Below are 20,221 nucleotides of genomic sequence, written 5' to 3'. Positions count from 1 at the left end.
ATGATTGTGCCACTGCACTCCACCCTGGGTGACAAAGCAAGACCTTGTCAATCAATCAATCAAAGTATAACTAATAAAAAATAGTGGCAAAGTCCAAAGCAGCATTAAAAACATAAAATTTCACATCCATTCAGTGTGAGACAGTTGAGGAAACACTGGTTTACTCAGCAGGGTTAGGGATGGATCTTGTCCCAGCCTCAGTCCTGCTCCCTCTGTGGACTCCCAGGCTTTGCCTTCCATAGTGGGGTGTGAGGAACGGGAGCTGCCAGGGAGTAGGATGGCCATCCTGTCACACACAACCTACCTGAGGCAGTGCTCGGATAGATGTGACACCAGCCTGGTCTTGCTGTGCTATCTGGACAGTGTAGCTACGGGGGCTGTCCCTGGGAAGCTGGAGGCAGGCCCAGACGACTAGTTTCCTCTGAAAGCCTTGTATTCCTGTAGCAGCATTGGCCAGGACCAATCCCAGGGGCCAGAGGCGGATTATTGCCCCCAGGAGCCTGGTCTGTATCAGGGGCTTTGGGGAGGATCTCGAGGAACAGGGAGCTTGAGAGAAGTGTTCTTCTACACCGTCCAGTTCTTCAGAAGCAAGGAAGGCCATTCTGATCTTAAAATGGAAACCAAAACTATCTTTAATAAATCATCTTAAGGTAAATTAAAGGCACCTGGCTGCAAATAGCTATATGCCCTGAACTAAACTGGTTCCATGTGACAGAAGTCTGTCTGTATACCCAAGGCAACTAACTGGGCTTAGACCTTACATATGCTACTTTAAAATAACAGTCTCATTGAGATGAAACTGATATGTCATAAAATTCACTCTTTCAAAGTGTACAATTCCACAGTGGGTATATTCCCAGAGTTGCTCCTGCTACTCTACTCTTTTCCTTCACAACCACTCTGCAATGTAGGTGGTGTCATGCACATGCCTGGCCTCGGGGCCACCCTTATTCCACCTGGGTCTGTCTGGTCCCAAACTCTCTATCCACTGCCCACCCCAACTTCTTGGGGCACACTTACTCTCCACTTCTGCCATGCACGCTTGATGGTTGTGGCAGCTGTGTGCAGCCTCTCAATGTGTTTCCGAGCTAACCAGGAACGAATGGCTACGAAGTTTGCCCAGAAACAGGAAAGAGATAATAAAATGGTCATTAGAACTATCAGTAACCTGGCTCTGCAGCAACACCAGAATTGCTATAAAGTTTGAAATAGTATTTTTTCCATGACTGGCTACTTTGTGCTATGTCATAAAAGTTCTAAAGTCAACATATGAAGCAAAATTGGCTTTTAGAAACATTCTTCAAACTGCCTGTACACTTGGAGACAGCTACACATTGAAGGGGCAGTGGGAGCTTGGACTGGCTGAGGCCCAGCAGTCCCCTCCCATCTCAGGTGCAGCCCAGGGCAAAATTCAGGGGGAGGGGAGGGGGTCTGGACTGTCTGTACCTCTTAGAGTCCTCTTTGTTTTGAAAATCCTCAGTTGAATTTGCTTGCCTACTTTATGAGTCTGTAATGGGACACTGCCATGTAACAAAACACTGATAAAAGTAATTATTAGATGGTAGGCTTTTTCCTTCTTTTTAAATCTAAGTGTATTCTGATTTGTTCTGGTACAGTCATATTTGGAAAAGTGGTTATTCTATTAAATACTACTAATGCATTTAGATTCTATTAATAGAAAATTTAAAATCTTAGAAACATAAAAACCACCTGTTATCTCACCAACCCAAATGGCTTTACAGTATTTCCTTACATAATTTTTTAATCCCTCTACCCACAGAAACACACCCTTGACGTGTAGTTTGACAAGCAGGTATGAACATATTGAAAGTGGTTTTCCATTAAATTCATAATGTTCTTCAAATACTTAGCTGCATCATAGGGATGGTCCATAATTTAGGCATGACTCCACTACTCTTAGATATCTGGGTTTTCTAATACTTTTATTTTTCAATAAAAGTTATCAACATGTTGGTTCATACGTCTTTCCTTCTGATGAGATCCTGTTGGCTTTTACCTTCTCCTTAAACTCATCTCAAGCCCTGGAGCCCAGCAGGTAATGATGTGTGTTATAGTAAAGGGGAAAAAAAATGTTGGCATAAACAGCCATTTAAGTCTGAGAAAGACAAACTTTTAGCCTGTACTACCTACAGAGTACCCTTATTGTGGTGTGACCTGGTTTCCACAGAACTGGAAAAATGTTATGGGCAAGGTGAACGAGAAATTCGAATATCAGGGCGCCACAGGGACATACTACCCACCTTTTCAGGCTGGAACAGTCGGCTTCAGTAGATGGGCACTCAGTGAGCAATGTTTCAAAGGAAACCACTATCATGGGCATCTGTGTGCAATTGCTGAAGGGGGGGCCCCGCCCCACCTACCTGCCTGGATGAGCACGGCAGCTCGCCTCTGCCTCTGTTGCTTTCGGTGCTGGTATAGCCTCCAGCTACCCTGGATGCAGCGGGCACACTGCTCCAGCACCTGGGCACGCCCATGTTCCAGAATCTCCAGCTGGAACAAAGGGTATCCACTGAGGTCCTCAGGCTTTCCTCCCTCTTCCCTGAGAGGGCCCAGACCCTGTCCTGTTGAGGAGAACATGCAGCTGGCTCCTGTAATCTCATCCCCCCAAACCAGCTTACCATGGAGTCCGTCATGAACACCTTGGTCCTGCCACAGTGCACGGGGGCTGGCGTGGCCTCATCCGAGTCACCAGGTGTGGCTGCTGCCTGAGTTAGAGCTGGCAGAGTGTGGAGAATGTCCTGGAGAAGAGGTTGAAGTGTGGCCTCTTCGCTGTGTGGAGACTGTTCTGGGGAAGGGGAGATGGGCCCCATCAGTGTCTGGTCTTCTCTACGTGCTTCAAGAAACTGGCTTTGCCCTTTCTGCTGTGCCCTGCAGCCTCCATTGCCATGGGTCCCTTTGGACAGGCTGGCAAAGGGTACTTGGTGCCTAGAAGAGTGACCTCCTTGAACCTGGAATCTGAGGCTGCTCAGCCAGCAGTAGTTTCCAAAGCTCCAAACATCCTGATGGCCAAACAGGGAAGCCAGGCCACTCCCTCAGCCCCACCATGTACGGGAAAGGGGAGAACAAATCCCAGCCCTGTGACAGCCCAGCGGGTTCCACTGCCTGCCCTCCCACACTTGTCAGGGCTGACTCCTGCAGAGGGAGGATTTACCTGAGGGCTCTGACCACCTTTAGCTGCCCAGTGCCTCTCTGGAGACAGAGGCTGCCAAAGGAGATGCTGGAGATGAGAAACAGCAGCAAAATCAACCAGGGGCCAGAGGGGCTTTGGGTAAGAGACACAGAAGAGAAGAGCAAACCATGGACAGAGGGGAAAAAAGGGAGAAAGCGTGAAAGGAAAGTGATAAAACTCTGCACAAGATGGGAGAAAAACAAAGCAGAACTGTCTCAACAGGGTCTGATGGGCCCCAGGGTATGCTGGGTGGGAGGGGGGAGCAGCTGCCTCTTCTCCCTCCACCTGTCCCTGGGCCTCAGCACTCCCTCAGCCTCAGTTATTCCCACGTGCTGACAACCCCAAAATCAGGGCCACAGGCCAGACACCTCCTTTGAGATTAAAGCTTGCCCCAGTCCCTTGCAGATCCCTCCACTGGATGGCTCCAGGGACTTGGAGCTCAGGTCTGCTATGGCAGGGCTCATCAGCTTCCCCAAATCTCTCTTCCTCTTATCCTTCCCCACTAGCCAGGCCAAGTTAATTTTCTTTTTTCTTCTCCCTCTACATCTAATCAAGTGCCTTTCATGGCTGACTGGTTTCTGGCTGGGCATGGTAGCTCATGCCTGTAATCCCAGCACTCAAGGAGGCCAAGGTGGGTGGACTGCTTGAGGCCAGGAGTTTAAGACTAGCCTGGGCAACATAGCAAGACCTCATCTCTACAAAAAATAAAATAACAATAACAACAAAAAGGCTGACCAGTTCCTTCCAAATGTTTTCTGCCTGTGCCCACATCTCTCACTTCTTTCTTCTGGGGCAACTTCCCAGCCTTACTCCCATGGACCTCCATGGGGCCCCCAGAGTGGTCTCCAGAAAGCAGGAGGCTGACAGAATCACTTGCTCCCTCTCCGGCAGTATCCCCCATCTGTCCAGAGAATAAAGTCCAGGTTCCTAGATTGGGCCCCACCTGTCACCCCAGCCTCACTTTCCACCATTCTCTGCCTTAATGAACCAGCAACACTGAATGACCTGGAGTTCCTCACACCCATACTGCTGTCTCAAGCCTCCAGGCCTCTGTTTGGGTAGTACCTCTGTCATGTGGAACACCCTTCACCTAATCCAGTCTATCCTCAGATATCACCTCATCCAGGAAGCCTTCCCTGATTCACACTTCCCCAGCACCACCCACAGCATCCTGTTCATAGCTCTGCCTTTCCCCTTTCCACATTGTCTTTTTCAGTTGTTTCCCCCATTGAACAAAGACCATAAGGGCAGGGCTGTGTTTTATTCACCTGAGCCCCCAGCCCATAACCTTGAGATGGCAGAGGGTAGGTGCTCAGTAAACTATGGTTGAACAAATGACTAACAAATGGGCCTCACTCACCAGAGCACTCTTTGGCAGGATATGGGCTATGAGGGCCAGAAAGTATGCGAGGACGGAGCCTTCTTAGTAAATCATATCTTTCCACAAAGTTCTGGTGAGAGACCCTGGAAGCCAAAGCATGGAAGAAGAGAATGACTTCATCTGTGAGACACGTACATCTGCTCAACAACACAGGAAGGTGCTGCCCTGACTATCCCCACTGAATAGATAAGGATGTGGTTCTAGGCCGGCGCGGTGGCTCACGCCTGTAATCCTAGCAGTCTGGGAGACTGAGGCAGGATTGCTTGAGGTCAGGAGTTCAAGACCAGCCTGAACAAGAGCAAGACCCCATCTCTACCAAAAATAGAAAAAATTAGCTGGATGTGGTGGTGCACACCTGCAGTCTCAGCTACTTGGGAGGCTGGGGCAGGAGGATCGCTTGAGCCAGGAGTTAGAGTTTGCAGTGAGCTATGATGATGCCACTGCACTCTACTTGGGGTGACAGAGCAAAAAAAAAAAAAAAAGGTGGTTCTAGAGAGATTAATAGGGTTATTCAGTGGGAGGCTTACAGAGACAATTTTAAACTGGGTCTGCTCTGCTCTTCCTACTGCCTTAGGGTACCAAAACAAAGCATCTTGTTCTTTTTTTTTTTTTTTGAGACAGAGTCTCACTCTGTTGCCCGGGCTAGAGTGCCATGGCGTCAGCTTAGCTCACAGCAACCTCAAACTCCTGGGTTCAAGCAATCCTTCTGCCTCAGCCTCCCCAGTAGTTGGGACTACAGGCATGTGCCACCATGCCCGGCTAATTTTTTTTTTTTCTTTATATATTTTTAGCTGTCCAGATCATTTCTTTCTATTTTTAGTAGAGATGGGGTCTCGCTCTCGCTCAGGCTGGTCTCGAACTTCTGACCTCGAGTGATCCTCCCACCTCAGCCTCCCAGAGTGCTAGGATTACAGGCGTGAGCCACCGCGCCTGGCCTCATCTAGTTTTTTTTAATGGAGGATTTGCAGCCTGCCTCCTTCCAAAGGACAGGCCTTTCCCCAGGCAACTAGACCACTCCTATCACACAAATATGCTTAGCCATGTCTCCCATCTGACCTCTGACTCCAAAACCTCAGCCACGTCCTCCTGATTTCTGTTCCCCTTCAAGACAACACTTCTCTAAATAGCTAAAGACACCTGATACCTGTACTTCCTCCTCCCAATCGCCTGTCAGCCCTCCAGAGTCTGGCTTCTGTCCCCACTATACCAACATGGCTCCTGTTACAGCCATCAGCAGACTCCACCAAATCCAATGGTCTGCGTTCAGTCTCTCTCCTACCTGGCCCCTGGGCAGCAGTGACCCCTCTCCCTTGTAGAGCATTCTCTCTCAGCCTCCAGGTCACCCATGACCCTCTGGCTTCGTCCTTCACCCATGATTCTTTCCAAGTTGTCCTTGCTAGTTTCTTGACATCCACCCTCTCTAAATGTGCGCATTCCTCAGAATGGCCTTAGACTCTCTCTCTAGGTGATTTCCTCCTTGCTCATGGTGCTGAAAAACCCATTGAGGACAGACCCTCAAGTGCCCTTCCAGTTCTTTTCTTTTAATACCCTGGCCACTGGACTACCAGGGACCCTCCAGTTATTAATTAAGGCTCTGCTGAGCCCTGAGCCCGTCTCACAGCTATCTCAAACCTGACAAGGTCACAAAGAGAATTTCTGACCCTCCACCCTAGGCCTTCCCCAGACCAACCCATTTCAGTAAACTGTCTCTTATCACCTATAAAGCCCTGTGAGTCTGGCTCTTGACCCTCTCTCCTACTCCAAGTTCTCTGTGGTCCAGTCCCTTTAGCATTTCTCAGTTCCTAACCTGGGAGCTTTATGGTTGCTGTTCCCTCAGTCTGGTATACTCTCCCATCCCCCAGATCTTCCCAGCCTGGCCCATTCCCTTCCCCCAGGCCTGGGCTGCTAGAGGGGCCCCTCCCTGACCAGTCCAAGGATCCCCTTCCCCTGTTAGTCATCTAATAGCACTTATTTCTTTCCTAGCTCCAATGACACTTTATACTTATTTTTCTTGTTTCCATGGGAATGTATGCCCCAAGAGGGCACAGATTTGCTTCCTTCTTCACTAATATAGCATCAAAAACTGTGCTGGGTACAAAATAGTGTACAGTAAGTGAATAGATAAATGAATGGGTGCTGCTCCTTGAGCTCCAGGTTGACTTCTACTGAACTGCCTCATTCTCTTCATCTCATCCCACTCTGAATTGGGCAGGCTCTTGTTTGGCTCAAGTCCTGACCTCCACCCTGGCACTTGCCCTGCCCTCAACAGTGATCAGGCCCACTCACCGGATGGGGAAGCCAGCGGCACTGATGTGGATGGTCTCCACGAGGCCACAGGCCTCCAGCTGGCTCAGGACCTGCAAGGGTTGGGAGACAGGGAAAGCACCTGCAGCTTGCGGGCAGCAGGCCAGAATGCCATTCCTTCTGTCCTTCTCAGGCCCCGGTCAGCATGGAGCTACAGGCTCTCCTGAGGTCCAGCAAATTGGGGGTATCTCCCTGGGGCAGTACGATATCAAAGGACCTTGAAAATAATCTCCCTGCTAGAAAGGGACCTGGTAGTCCCAAGTCCCCATCATCTGATACACAGCATCTGGTACAGCTGGGGCAAGTGATGGTCCTGACTGTTTTATCACTTCCCTCTGTGGTGTGGTGATCCACTACTGCATAATGCAGCCAAAAAAAATTTCTAGTTTTGATTGTTTTTATTATTTGCAGGTATTAGAGTGGTTCATAGCTAAGGGGCAGGAGAGGTTAAACTGTGAAAATTTTTCTGTGACCTGAACCCAGGTCTTTACCATACAGCCGTGGTCCTGGCTACAAACCCTAAGGCCACATCTACCAGGTGACTGGGACACTCTTCAGCACTGTCCAGCACTCACACCTCATCTACATCCCTCAGAGCCTGGTACTCCAAGAAAAGGTCAGCTGCTGGCCAGAGTGCTTTTATGCAAATTAGAAAAAACAATACCTCCAATCAAAAAAGGCTGCAGCACTGTGCATGGACTGTAAGGTGACACAGACTTTTAGGTAATCACAGAAGATCCCCATTCCTCTGGGTGGTTTCAGTCTGTCGGGACACATGGCTTGGCGAGTAGAGAGCAAGATACAATGGGGACCCTACTCGCTGCCCTGGCAAGGCCACTGTGCACAGACCACACAACCACACACAACTGCCCTGCCAGATGAGCCCTCCCTAATGTCAGCCCCAGCATGAGAGACCCACTCTGTTCACTCCCTTTGGAGTGGATGTCCTGCCCTTCATCCCTCTAGGGCCTTGGCCACGTGGGGCAGCTTTGGCCCAGTATTAATTACCTCTTCCTGGAGGAAGGTCTGTGCCTGGCCCTGGCTGTTAGGCTTGATGCAGCGAATGTAGTGGGGTGTGGTGCTGTGCAGGACCTGCAGAAGCTGCTCCAGGGAGGCCTGCAGATGGGAGAGACCATGGGGTCAGGCAGGGATTGGGGCTGCTCAGAGCCATCAGCTGGGCCCTGGCTAGTGACTACATAAGCAGCTCTCCCCAGGATCCTGAGACCAGGATTCTCCTGTGCCTGACTACTAGAGGCTTCACTGTGCCAAAGCACACTCCTCTCCTGACCTCCCAACTCTCCACTTCTGCCTCCAGGGACCCTTCTGAACCTGTGACCCTCCCCTAATTGGTCTCCCTAAATCTGATCTCATCATTCCCTCCACCCCCCCAGGGCAATCTTCCTAGAAGAGAACAATCTCATAGCCCCCTGCCATTCATACAAGCAAGAGCTGTTATTGTGAAGCCCATCCTGTGTGCTGGAGGCTGTGTCAGGCAGTCTGCTGCTGTGTCAGAGCTCAGTCTAATGGGCCACACACACACTGATGGGTACCCTCAGTGGTGTATCTGAGTCTGGGGCAGGAAAATGGTAGTCAAATCTGGTTTCCCAGGGTGCCTCCTCAAGGAGATGACGATAAGGCTGAAGTCTGATGATGAGAAAGACTAAACTAAGAAACGTGGCGTGGAGGGTGGGAGTGAGGTGGAGTTGAAGGGGCCATGGCTGAGAGCATCCCAGGAAGGTAGAGCTGAGGGCTGAGGGAGGGTAGAAAGCAGATAATATTGAGAGGTGGCAAATCTGCTCTAGCTGAGGACAGGAATCGAGCAGGAAGCTAGAGTTGGGAATGGGCCAGGTCACAGAGGTTCCTGTAACTGCTGCTCTCCCATGACCACCATCAGCACCCCACTGTGCTCCCACAGGCCCCTGGGCTTCTTGTCATATCATACCTAACTATTTGTCTGTTTCCTGTCTCAGTCTTCCACACTGAAGTATAAATTCCACAGGGTCTGGGACCACATCTGCTTGGCTCACCACTGCTCCCAGGCTAACAGCACCTATTCTGGGAGGTGCTCCATAAACATCTGGAACTGTGCACCTCATGTTAACACCACCAGACCCACCTTGAACTTGGACACCACGGTCAACACAGGGGCCCTGCTCTGGCCAAAGGGTTCCTCCTGGATCTTCTCTTTGGGGTTAATTGGAAATAGCACCATGAGCAGTGGGTCCTGGGATTGCTGCAGAAGTACAGTCAGCTCAGGGGGCACAGGGTCCTATTGGGAAAGGGCAAGGGCAGCAGGTGAGGCAGGTGGAGCTGCTGCCCAGGGCTGTCTGTGGGCTGGTCACCCCTCCCCAGCCAAGTTGGAGAAGACAGGGCTTCAAGCGAAGGCAGGGCTTGAGTCCAAGAGTAGAGCTGGTCCACTGCATGACCAGAGACCTGGAAATCTAATCTGACACAGGTCATTTTCAGGAAGGTCATGCTTGATTAGCAGAGACCATAGGCTAATGGCCCCAAGGTGGTGATCCTGGATTCTAACAGGATGTTCAGGAGAGTGGATGCATGGTGGGAAACTACTATGTATGTGTAACAGGGACTCAGCATCTCATTTCACCCAGGCCCCCACAGGTCGTGGTCCAGTCCTCACCTTGTTCTTCTCTACTAGGCCTGCTGTGTGGTACCGCACAGGCCCTGCATAATGCACCACAACAAAGCTGGGCTCCCGGCTGAGCTTATTGTGGCCCAGACACAGGCTGCCCGCTAGGGCACTCTCAATGCGTGTCTGGAGCTGGGCTGCACTGCTTGGCCGATTGAGGCGGCATTCCTGTGGGGTGGAAGTGGGCAGTCAGCCACAAAAACGAGAGGGTCTCAACCACAACTCTCACTGTCCTCACCCCATGGCCCCCGTGGCAGCAGAGTTATCACAAGCATCACAGTGACCCCAAGAAGGAGGAAACAGAGGATTAGCAAACCCATTTGGCAGAATGGGAGAGAGGAGCACAAGAGGGCACAGGAGAGTCATCAGGGCCCCAGAAAAACCAAAGACCAACTCTGGTGCTCAGCTCACTAGCTACCCTCCCACCTCATTTATGAGGGCACAGATGCTGATGGGGCTCCCCTCGATGAGATCCAAACAGGCCTGGTTGTCCTGGTAGTTGACAAATGACCACTCCAGGCCTTCAACTGTGTATTCCTCCTAGAGAACAAAGTGGGGGTGGGCTGGGAGAAGGCAGCTGCAGTCTGAGGTTCAGATGGGCCATCTACAGCTGGCTTTTGTACCACAACATATTCCAGAACAGCATCAAAGAAGGAACAAAAGCATATGAAAACATTATACTCTATATATACAATTATTAGCCGATCAAAAATAAAATAAAGGCTGGGCACAGTGGCTCATGCCTATAATCCCAGCATTTTGGGAGGCCAAAGCAGGAGGATTGCTTGAGTCCAGGAGTTTGAGACCAGCCTGGGCAACACAGTGAGACCTTGTCTCTACCTTCCCCCTTCCCCCCCCAAAAAATTAGCCAGGTGTGGTGAGACACCTGTAGTCCCAGCTACTCAGGAGGCTGAGTGGGGAGGATTGCTGTAGACAAGAGTTTAAGGTTATAGTGAGCTATGACTGTGCCACTGTACTCTAGCCTGGGTCAAAAACAGTGAGACTCTGTCAAAAATAAAAATTAAAACTAAAATTAAATAAAAAATAAAATAAGGAACAAAACGCTTCTAGTCAGAACCTGGGCTGGGGCTGGAGGGCCAGGAAGACACAGAGGATCCAGGACAAGTTCTGCCCCACTTCACCCTATCCCTCACCTGCTGCGCCCGTAGGTAGTGAGCCACAAAGTGCTGCTGCAGCTTCTCGTTGGCGTAGTTGATGCACAACTGTTCCAGACTGTTGTCAGGAAATGACTCAAATCCATACACATCCAGCAGGCCTGGGAGGATGGCAGAGAACCCATGGGGCTACTGCAGGAAGTAGATGGAGGGTGGGGAACACAGGAACCCAGCGTGGCTGGGCCCCTGCTGAGCCTCATACTTGGCAGCCTGGGGATGAGGCTGAGTGAACAGGACAGCCAGGAGTGGGTAGAACATACCTTCTCCACCCCCACCCAAGGTGGTTCCCATCTCCATCCCATGTCCCCTCAAAGCTCGCAGTAAGCAGGAAGACCAAATGAGGTATAAAGGGCAGCTTACAACATCAGGCCTATTTTTGAGTCTGAATTCTCTGGTTCTCATAGGCCTCTCCTGAGAGGAAACTAGGTCCCAGGGAACATTTTCCATGTCAAATCTAGTTGGAAGGGCCTTGGTCTCACCAGCCTAGTTGGCTAAGCAGAATTCCACCATTCTATGAGCAAACTGCACTGGGGTCTTTAAGCTATACTTCCTACCTTAACTGACTATCCCACCAGGGTTACAATGATGTTGGCCTCAGTCATGTCTCCCAAGTCCCTTCTAATCTGGCTCTTTCTCCCATCCCCCACTACTCTCCTGTGATTGGAGCTGTATCTCTGGGGAGAAAAGGAGCCTTTACAGACAAGGCACTCTCTGAGTCTGTCTGCAGAGCTATGGACAGGTCAGATGTGGGTGTTGGAGAGCAGAGATCCCGCTCAAACACTGGTGAACGGATGGGAGAAGAGACAGCGGAGCAAAGCAGCAGCTTCCCTGAGTCATGGAAGGGACCCAGGGCTGTATTGTTCTTTTTCTTGAGTGCTCCCAGCAGGGTGGGCCCTTGTTACCTATGAAAGTGGTCCATGAGCCTGGGTCTGCACAGATGCTACTGTTGATCACTGATACCAGCCAGTCAAACAGCCTGTTGGGGATGAGAGAGTAGACTCTGGTGAGATAGGGTCAGGCTGAGTCAGAGGGTGGTAAAATTGCTCCATGAGCCAGGGTACCACACCTTGGAGGGCCCTGTATTCTGAGCCTGATGGGTCAAAGGCTACATCCTCTCCTGCTTCCTGCCCATCCTGTCTTGACCTACTACAGATGCAGGCTATGGGCATGCATGTTCCCAGGTACACACAAACCTGGCCTGTCCTCTTGGCAAGACTAAACAGGACCAGCTCAATTCCTGAGCTAGGCAGGGACAGGGTCTGCATTAGTCACATGGCCCGACACCCAGCTGGTGTCTTGACTAGAAGGGGCTGAAGGGCAAGTCTGAGTGTGGTTTATTAAGAACAGAGTTTACTGATCTCCCCTGCAAAACTCTACCCGCAGAGCCCAGAGCTCAAGGCCCTGCCACATCCTTGACTCAGTCCTACAAGTGGGCCCCAAGTTACCTGAGGTCAACAATACCATCCTCTACTCTGGAATCCACCCTTCAACCCAGAGAAGATGAAGTTACTGCACAAGGTGGTGACACATACACCATCCAGGGGTTTCTTCCTTCCAATTTTTCTTAAAGCAATTGCTCTGCAACTTTTTTCTATTTAGTAAATACTATAAAATGGTTCTCTTTTTGCAACAGGGGCTTCAAACACTGATTTGAGGTACCAAAAATGAATGACTTAGTGTTACAATGGCTTGATGGTTTCCACATATAAAATGTTCTATGGTTAGAAGCCCACTCTATCTGTGATTGACACATTTTATCTGCTTATTTTGTAGTAACTTGTAGGCAAAGGCTTTAAAAACATTTGACCTGAAATTCTCTTTTTAAAATTATTTCGTCTTCATTATTTTTTTTTTCTTTTTAGTCTTGAGTAGCTAAGGATAATCTTTTTCTTGTTTTTTTGTTTGTTTGTTTTTTTTTTTTTTGGAGATAGGGTCTTGCTCTGTTGCCTGGGCTAGACTGAAGCAGCATCATCATAGCTCACTGCAACTGCAAACTCCTGGGCTCAAGTGATCCTCCTGCCTCAACCTCCCAAGAAGCTGGGACTACAGGCACATGCCACCATGCCCAGCTTATTCTTCTGTTTTTTTATAGAGACGAGGTCTCACTATGTTGGCTCAGGCTGGTCTCAGACTCCTGGCCTCAAGTGATCCTTCTACCTCAGCCTTCCAAAGTGCTAAGATTATAGCAAACACACCTGGCTTGACCTGAAATTAGCTTTGAGGCAGTGGTAACTAGTCCCTTGCTGAAATGGGTTCTAGTCTGGGTCCAGCTACCCTAGGCCATTTTCAACTCAGAAGATCGTGTTCGCTCAGCAGTGCGAGAAGGTCATGAAAGCAGGGCACCTTCTCCCTAGAAAGGTGCCCAAGGTCCTATATGCACATGCACACACACACGTTTTCACAGTTTGTCTCATAATTTAAGAGGTTTCTGGGCCCTGTGAAGCCCTTACAAGGACCCTGAAGATTCTCAGAACCTAAGGTGAGAAACCATCCTTAACCACATGGCCAGAGGGTAGAGGTACCCATGTAAACCATTAGGAAAAGGTAAGGACCCCCACCTTCACCACTGTGCTGGGCTCCCACTTGTGGCACGCTGTGTTACTCAAGACTGCGGGCTGAGCCTCTGGCTCTAAAACCATGTATCAAATTTCCCAGGTGACTACAAAGGCTTAAGTACTAGGGTACAGGAAGACAGAGGAGCCTATTCACCTAAAGGTTCTAAACTGGAACTGCCAAGGCCCCAGATCCCTCCCGGGGCCTGCCTTGCCAGTGGAGAGCTGAGGCTTTCCTTATCTAGTGCCAAGGTCAAGGCAGGTGCCTATTCTGTAATAATGAACTGAATCTGGCCAGGAATGTGGCAACTTCCCCAGGCAATACTCTGGACAGAGGCCAAGGGCATTGCTCAGGGAAAACCTGGGAGCCATGCCCTGCTGTCCCCAGGGGTCTGAGGAGCAGAAAGAGGAATCTGTTTGCTTTATCTGGCATCCCCCACCCTGTGCCTGTGCCTATTGCCTGATGGTATGTGGTTCAACCCCAGACAGGAGAACTTGCAGGTAAGGTAGAGTACCAGAGGAACTGCTCACCTTGCATAGACCAGTTTGGCCACACAGTCTCTGCGGGTGTCACACTCGGTTTGGGAACAGGGCTTCCGGAACACCTGCTGCTGCCTGCCTGCTCTGATGGTTCTAATCCGCAGTGTCTCTAGCAGCATGTCCTCTGGGAGCTGCAGCAGCAAGGCTGATGTTCTGACAGAGCCTGGGAAGAGCGAATCCTCCTTAAGCAAATCACCCTCCATCAGAATAGTGCTCTTCATGAGGCCCTGTGAAGTCACCACAGAACCATGACTTTCTCAACAGGACAGAGGAAACCTAGGTTTTGACAGGCAAAGAGACTCCACTAATGGCAGAGTCAAGACTTGAACCCAGGACTTCTATGTTCCAGTCCACACTGCCACGTGTGACGAATCACTTCATAAACGCTGTGACGCCTGTATTCTCATCTGTAAGATGAGAACGATACTGTCTGCCTCACCAGAGATGGGGCGGGGCATAAATGATGCAGGGCAGGGCCCTACGGTGGATGGCTTAATCAATGGCATCAGATTCAAAATTTTACCCTCTGGCCTCCCATTAATCCCACCAGTGCAGCCACCAAGCTACTTCTCTGACAAGCCCTGCCCTACTCCCCACCCTGCCGCTCACACTTGGCATTGTCCATCAGTTGGCAGGGCTGGGCTTCATCTTCTGAATCAGCAAACTGGATATTGCCAAGGTGCAGCAGCCCAGCTAGGACCTGAGGGGAAAAAAGAATGGTCAGGAGCAGGGGAGGACATGAGAGGGCCCACCCTGAGGGTGAGGAGAGGCTCTCCTGCTGAATGTAATTGGGACGAAAGCCCCCAATTATTGCCCAGTTGTGCCTATCTCTGCCAGGCATAATTCGTTACAAGTTATATGTATCACCTCATTGAACCATTTCAACAACCTATGAGGCTGTGCTATGATGATGCCCGTGACAGAGATGTGACCATGAGAGGTTAATTCACAAGTGAGGACATGCTTTTTCTGAGGAGAAAGGTGGCATTAGAACCCAGTCTGACTACAGATACCTCCCAGGGCAGCCAGTGGGGTCTCCATTCCACTCCCCATCTGTCCCTTTGCCTCCCACTCTCTAGGAATAGACTGTGTGTGAACACCACTCCTCTGTTAGATGTCAGCCAGGTGACTTCTATGTGTCTGCCAGGAGCTTGGCTCTGACTCTCTTTAGCCATTCTCAGCACTGTTAGGTTTCTGACAGCCCAGCCTGAGGGACGAACTGTGATCCTGGTCTCTGTACCGTGGGTGCCCTTTCGCCTTTGCACTCAACAATCCGCAGAGATAAATCCTCAGGGGCTACAGAAAGGAGATGCCCCCGCCACCCAGGCCCAGCAACTTTGAAACTCTTAGGCCTGATACTGGGAGGGCAGAGCCCCATCTACCATTCCTGCCTGGTCCCAGGAAAGGCACCTCCACATGCTACTGGCCTTCTGACCGCAACTTATCCCAGGAAAAGACTGCTATGCCCAATGGGCAGTGTGGCTGTGGCAGAGATCATGCCACCCCCAGACCAGCACTCCTGCCTGGATTCCTAGTGTTGTCCACTTACCCTGGGCTTGTCTGCATGTGCTGACCTTTTGGCCAAGCTCTTACGGGGCAGTGTCTGTACTATGCATGATACCCTCTCCTTGCTTGAGCTGCTCCCATCTGGAGGGCTAGTGCTAGCTCCCTGCAGTGGCTTTTCTGTCCTACTGCCAGCCTATCCTATCTGTCTCCTCATGGTGCTCTGGTGGGTGAGGAAATGAGGGGGGTGGGCGGAGGAAGGGAGTCAGCCCTGCCAGCAAAGACAAAAGGGAGAAGGGAAGCCCCTAGTGGGGATTGGAGCTCAGCTCACCTGGGTCAGCACCACGTGTGCTGGGAGTAAGGGAAGGGGAGGAGGAGAGAGGTGGGAATTTGGAATTACTACGTCTGTTACAAACTCACTCCGTATCACTTAGCGGTGTCTGATCTTGAGCAGGTTACTTTAGCTCTCTGGTTTTCTAAGGCATAGAATGAAAATAATCTCCACACAGAGGACTATTGAAAAAAAACAGTGAGCTGAGAAGTGCAAACGTTATTTTTAAGTTTTAACGTATTAGACAAACATGTGGAAGCAATACTGTAGTAATAACTGATCCAAGCACCTTGCTCTCTGACCCCTGTGGATCACTATCCTGTGTACGTATCACTGTTCTCTATGCCCCGTCCACCCTGTCTCCAGGCTCAGCAGCACAGAGGGGTGGTTGACTCCTTGGAGACCACACAGATGCCCTAGGTGCTCAGGGAAAGACAGAGTTACAAATCCAGGAAAGGGCTCTATGAAAGGGGCTACCTGTTGTCTCTACCAAAGGTATGTGGCATGGCTTTTTTTCTGACCTTAAAGATGTTGTTCTGGGTGGGGGTGTCGATGCCCAAATGGAGCATGGCCTCTCTGGTCACCTCAAAACAATCCTCTGAAAAAGAATCCAAGTCACAGCCCACTGTCAGGGTAAGAGGTCAGCAGAAGCAGCAAGGGGTGTGGCAGGCCCAGTGCAGAGTAGGTGGGCACTGCTGGGCTAGCCCAGGGTGTGGCATGGGGATCCCCCTACCTTCTAAGTTCCTCTCTGGGTTGGGCAGCCAGGAGAAGGCAGCTCCCTTGGGGAGATGCCACTGGAGCCTCTCATCCTCGCTGGCTCCTTTGCAGATCTGTGGGGAGCAGTGGGGGGGGGGGGGGTGGCTGAGGTGAGGGTGTGAGGGAAGCCCTGGCCTGCATAGGCCTGGAGATGGGATGACAGGAGTAAGAAATGGTAGCAACATCATAAGGCTGAGAGGTCCCTGTAGAGAGCCCAGGGCAGGCATGGGGGCAAAAGAAGCAACACAGCTCTGGATGTCTCCAACCTGATGCCAAAAAACTCTGCTCTGGAGAAACCTGCAGTCTGATGAAGAAAGCACAGCTCCTGCCCAGGGTGCCCCTAGTCTTGACTTGGGAGGAATACCCCATATCTAAGGATGCTCCCAATCTGAGAACAAGGGAGACACACTATCCATGCCTTTGGGGATCACCAGTCTGATGGAAGAGGTACACGTCTAGGGAAGCCCTCATTCTGTTGGAGGAAACAGTTGCCACTCTAGGAGAACACTCAAGTCTGGTAAGGGTACATGGCTTCCACCTTAGAGACACAGTCTCAGCCTCAAAGGCCTTCTGGTCTGATAGAGGAGGCAAAACATACCCCAAGGCCAAAACTGTGCTGGGAGCCAAGGTCCAGTGTGAAGCAGAAGTGTTGCATATAAAGTTTGCAGGAATAAGAGGTGGCACTGCTGAAAGCCAGGGGAAGGGGCCAGGCATGGCGCATACTGAGGGTTTGTGGGAATAAGACACACAGAGCCATCCTTCCCCTGCATCTGGGGGGCTATGGGCCCCACCTGGCACATACCTGGTAGAAGATGTGGAAGTTCCTCTCGCTGGAGGCCTGGCAGGCCACTCGAGTTTTCTCCAAGAGGTAGGTCTGGACTGCAGCTCCGGTCATCTGCTGGGCCCTGGGCATACGCAGGCCACAGCCTCTTAGTTGCCCATTAATTCCACATCCATTTATTCAGCACTTACTGTATGCCAGACTGCCGTCACCTAGCAACCCACCCCCAAGCTCTACCACTTAGCCAATGGGTGTCATGGGGGCTGGAGACCACTCAGAATGTCCTTGGGTGTCCTGAAACACTCACCTGCATGCAGCTCAGGTGGGCAGGGCCAAGACCTCTATACATCACTTTGCCCCATCCCACGACAGGAGCCAGGAGGAGCACACAGGCCTCTATGAGCACACTGCCCCAGGGTCTCTAAGGTGGGAGTAGCTAGAGTTCTCCAGTTCAAAGATCACCCTCAGGGGTCATAGATCCTAAAGAATCCCATAAACATAAATGCCAGGAAGAGCAGGGTTTTTCTGATAGGGGTGGCTCAGCCTAGACACTGTCCTGGCCACTTTCAACCCCCTCCCACCCCCATCCTCCCACTATCCAAGGTGATAGTAGCTATTACCTGTTCAACTGGAGCTGGATGAACTTCCCAAAGCGACTGCTGTTGTTATTCCTCAGCGTACACGCATTCCCTACAGATCACACCTATGTTTATACCACTCCCCTAGGTTTATAAAATTCTCATGGGCCAAGGTGGCTACAGGTCTGTGGGGGATCATATCCCTATCCCCAAGACACCTAAAAGGCCCCTTTGTAGGTTTTCATGTTGCAGGGGACCCGAGTAGGGAATGGGCACTCAGGCTTGAGTAAGTGGGATTCAGGAGAGTTAGAAGAAATTCCTGGCAAGGAACTGTAATGAACAAGCCTAAGAAGTCGGGGACTGTCTTCTGTGAAGGGAAGGTCAAAAACAAGCTGTCACTATTGGCTTTAGCCAGTAAGGTACATCTGGGTTCCAGTCCCAACATGCACTGGAACATAACTGCTGTGTATCCTTGGACAAGTGCCCTTCTTTGAACCATCAGGAAACTGGATAGAAAGACAGGAGCCACAAGGTCCTCTCCAGCATCACTTTCACATGTGCCTAGACTGGAGGGGGCAAGATGACTGGAGGGGGCAAGATGACTGAATGCACCACCCCTATTAGAAGGTTGCTGAAGGGTACCCGGAGTTGGTTGGGTATCCAAGACAGTGAAGGATACACTCGTCCTCCAACTCTCAAAGAAGGGGTCTCAAAGCATTGCCCCTCTCTCTGAAGGTAACAAATCTCAGAGGCAATGGGACTGAGGTAATGTGCAGATGACACCAAGCTCACCAAAAGCTTCCATGACAGGGTTGGAGTTTAGGATCCTCTGTTCAATCCTCTCTGCAATCTTGTGGCTCTCCCAAGATGTGGGTGAGGCAGCCACCACAGCATAGAACTTCATGAGGCAGCGGGACGTCCATGTCTGTGGCAGAAAGAGCCTTGTGAGAGAGCTGTATCAATGTTCCCTCCCTCTGACAAGGTTCCCTCTGAGGGAACCATGCCCACCAAAGCTCTCTGCTCCACCATGCATGTCATCAACCACATGGGTGAACGTCGAATTCAACTCTGGCCTTGAGCAAGGCACTTCCCCTGCATCTGTAAATTGGGGGTGCAAATCTCTGCTTCTCCCAGCTCTGCCTCAGTGTCCCTGAGGCCTCACAGCTAATGCTAATTACTCTGTGGCAGGTATTGAACTACAGAGACTTTTTGTGCATTTTCTTGCAAACTTTACAGATCTACACATACAATTACACAACTGTTTATAAAATGATGAAACCAAAGCATAGAAAAATTTTAAAATTTATTGAAGATCACACAGCTAGTTCAGCTAGTTAATGATAGGACTCTGATTTATAGCCAGGCATACTAATTATAAAATTCATACTCTTTTATTCTTAATCAGCTGAAGTAAGATGTATTTTCATTTGAATTTCCAATTGTTTGTGGCTAGGACATAGAAACATTTGTTGCTACAGCATAGAGATATAATTAATTTTTATATATTTACCTTATATCCTATCACCTTGGTAAACTCTACATTTTAGTCATAGTATTTTTTTTTTTTTTAATTCTTTAGGTTTTTCCATGAGGTTGGAGATGTTCCCTCTCTTCTGTTTTCTTAAAGAATCTGTGTAGAATTGGTAACATTTCTTCCTTAAATGTTTGGTAGAATTCACAAGTGAAGCCACCCAGGCCTAGAGCTTTCTCAGTGGAAAGGCTTTTAACAATGACTTAAATTTCTTTCATAAATAGGAGATATTCAGGTTATATATTTCTTTTGTGTGACATTCAGCAGTTTGTGTCCTTAAAATATTTTCACATTTCATCTAAATTGTATAATTTACTGGCATAAAGTGGTTCAAATATTCTCTTATCAATCTGTAGAATCTGTAGCGATATCTACTCTTTCATTCCTAATATTGGTAATTTTTGTCTTTTTTCTTCTTTTATAAGTTTGATTGGAGGGTTATCATTTTACTCATCTTTCAGCCCTTTAAAGAAGGTGGCAGTGTACAAGGCAGGGAGAGCCCTCACCAGAACCCAGTCATGCTGGTACCGACCGACCTTTGACTTCCAGTCACCAGAACTGTGAGAGAATTTCTGTTGTTTCAGACACCCAGTCATGGTATTTTGTTAAGGCAGCTCAAGTTGACTAATATAAGGTAGAAGCTCAGATTAATCATTTGAGTCCTTTATTCTTCTCTAAAATATGTAATAAAATTCTTTATTCTTTTCTTAAAAATGTAAGCATTTAATACTACAGATTTCCTCTAAGCAATGTTTTTCTCAAAAGCACACATTTTGATACGTTATACTTTCATATTTATTTAGTTAAAAATATTTTATAATATCCCTTATGATTTCGTCATTGACCCATAGGATATTTAGAAGTGTGTTGTTTAGCTGGGAATAATGGCACATGCCTGTAGTCCCAGCTACTTGGGAGGCTAAGGTGGGAAGAACACTTGAGGCCAGGA

General features: G+C 49.6%; 1 protein-coding gene across 12 annotated transcripts in view; it reads right to left on the bottom strand.

Annotated features, from left to right (window-relative positions):
- Positions 1-20,221, bottom strand: part of MYO19 (myosin XIX) — a 42,856-nt gene that overhangs the window by 1,000 nt on the left and 21,635 nt on the right. For 4 of the 12 annotated variants that reach the window (XM_045525559.1, XM_045525558.1, XM_045525561.1 and 1 more), the window contains 19 exons: positions 18,534-18,666; positions 17,784-17,853; positions 17,185-17,287; positions 16,360-16,456; positions 16,148-16,224; positions 14,402-14,492; positions 13,784-13,955; positions 11,603-11,676; positions 10,680-10,801; positions 9,952-10,065; positions 9,517-9,693; positions 8,992-9,144; positions 7,884-7,991; positions 6,858-6,928; positions 4,551-4,654; positions 2,640-2,806; positions 2,382-2,511; positions 1,021-1,106; positions 305-607 (listed from right to left, as the gene is read on the bottom strand). In XM_045525559.1, the coding sequence (XP_045381515.1) occupies positions 305-607; positions 1,021-1,106; positions 2,382-2,511; positions 2,640-2,806; positions 4,551-4,654; positions 6,858-6,928; positions 7,884-7,991; positions 8,992-9,144; positions 9,517-9,693; positions 9,952-10,065; positions 10,680-10,801; positions 11,603-11,676; positions 13,784-13,955; positions 14,402-14,492; positions 16,148-16,224; positions 16,360-16,456; positions 17,185-17,287; positions 17,784-17,853; positions 18,534-18,666 (2,352 nt within the window). Of the gene's footprint in view, positions 1-304; positions 608-1,020; positions 1,107-2,381; positions 2,512-2,639; positions 2,807-3,172; positions 3,284-3,890; positions 4,092-4,550; positions 4,655-6,857; positions 6,929-7,883; positions 7,992-8,991; positions 9,145-9,516; positions 10,136-10,679; positions 10,802-11,602; positions 11,677-13,783; positions 14,020-14,401; positions 14,493-16,147; positions 16,225-16,359; positions 16,457-17,184; positions 17,288-17,783; positions 17,854-18,533; positions 18,667-20,221 lie in introns of those variants that run through there. The other 8 variants (XM_045525562.1, XR_006728824.1, XR_006728825.1 and 5 more) reach the window with 8 other exon arrangements.

This window comes from Lemur catta, chromosome 15 (assembly GCF_020740605.2).
Source record: "Lemur catta isolate mLemCat1 chromosome 15, mLemCat1.pri, whole genome shotgun sequence".
Lineage (NCBI taxonomy): Eukaryota > Metazoa > Chordata > Mammalia > Primates > Lemuridae > Lemur > Lemur catta.
The sequence above is the reverse complement of the archived record's forward strand: the minus strand, read 5'-3'. Positions and strand labels throughout refer to the sequence as shown.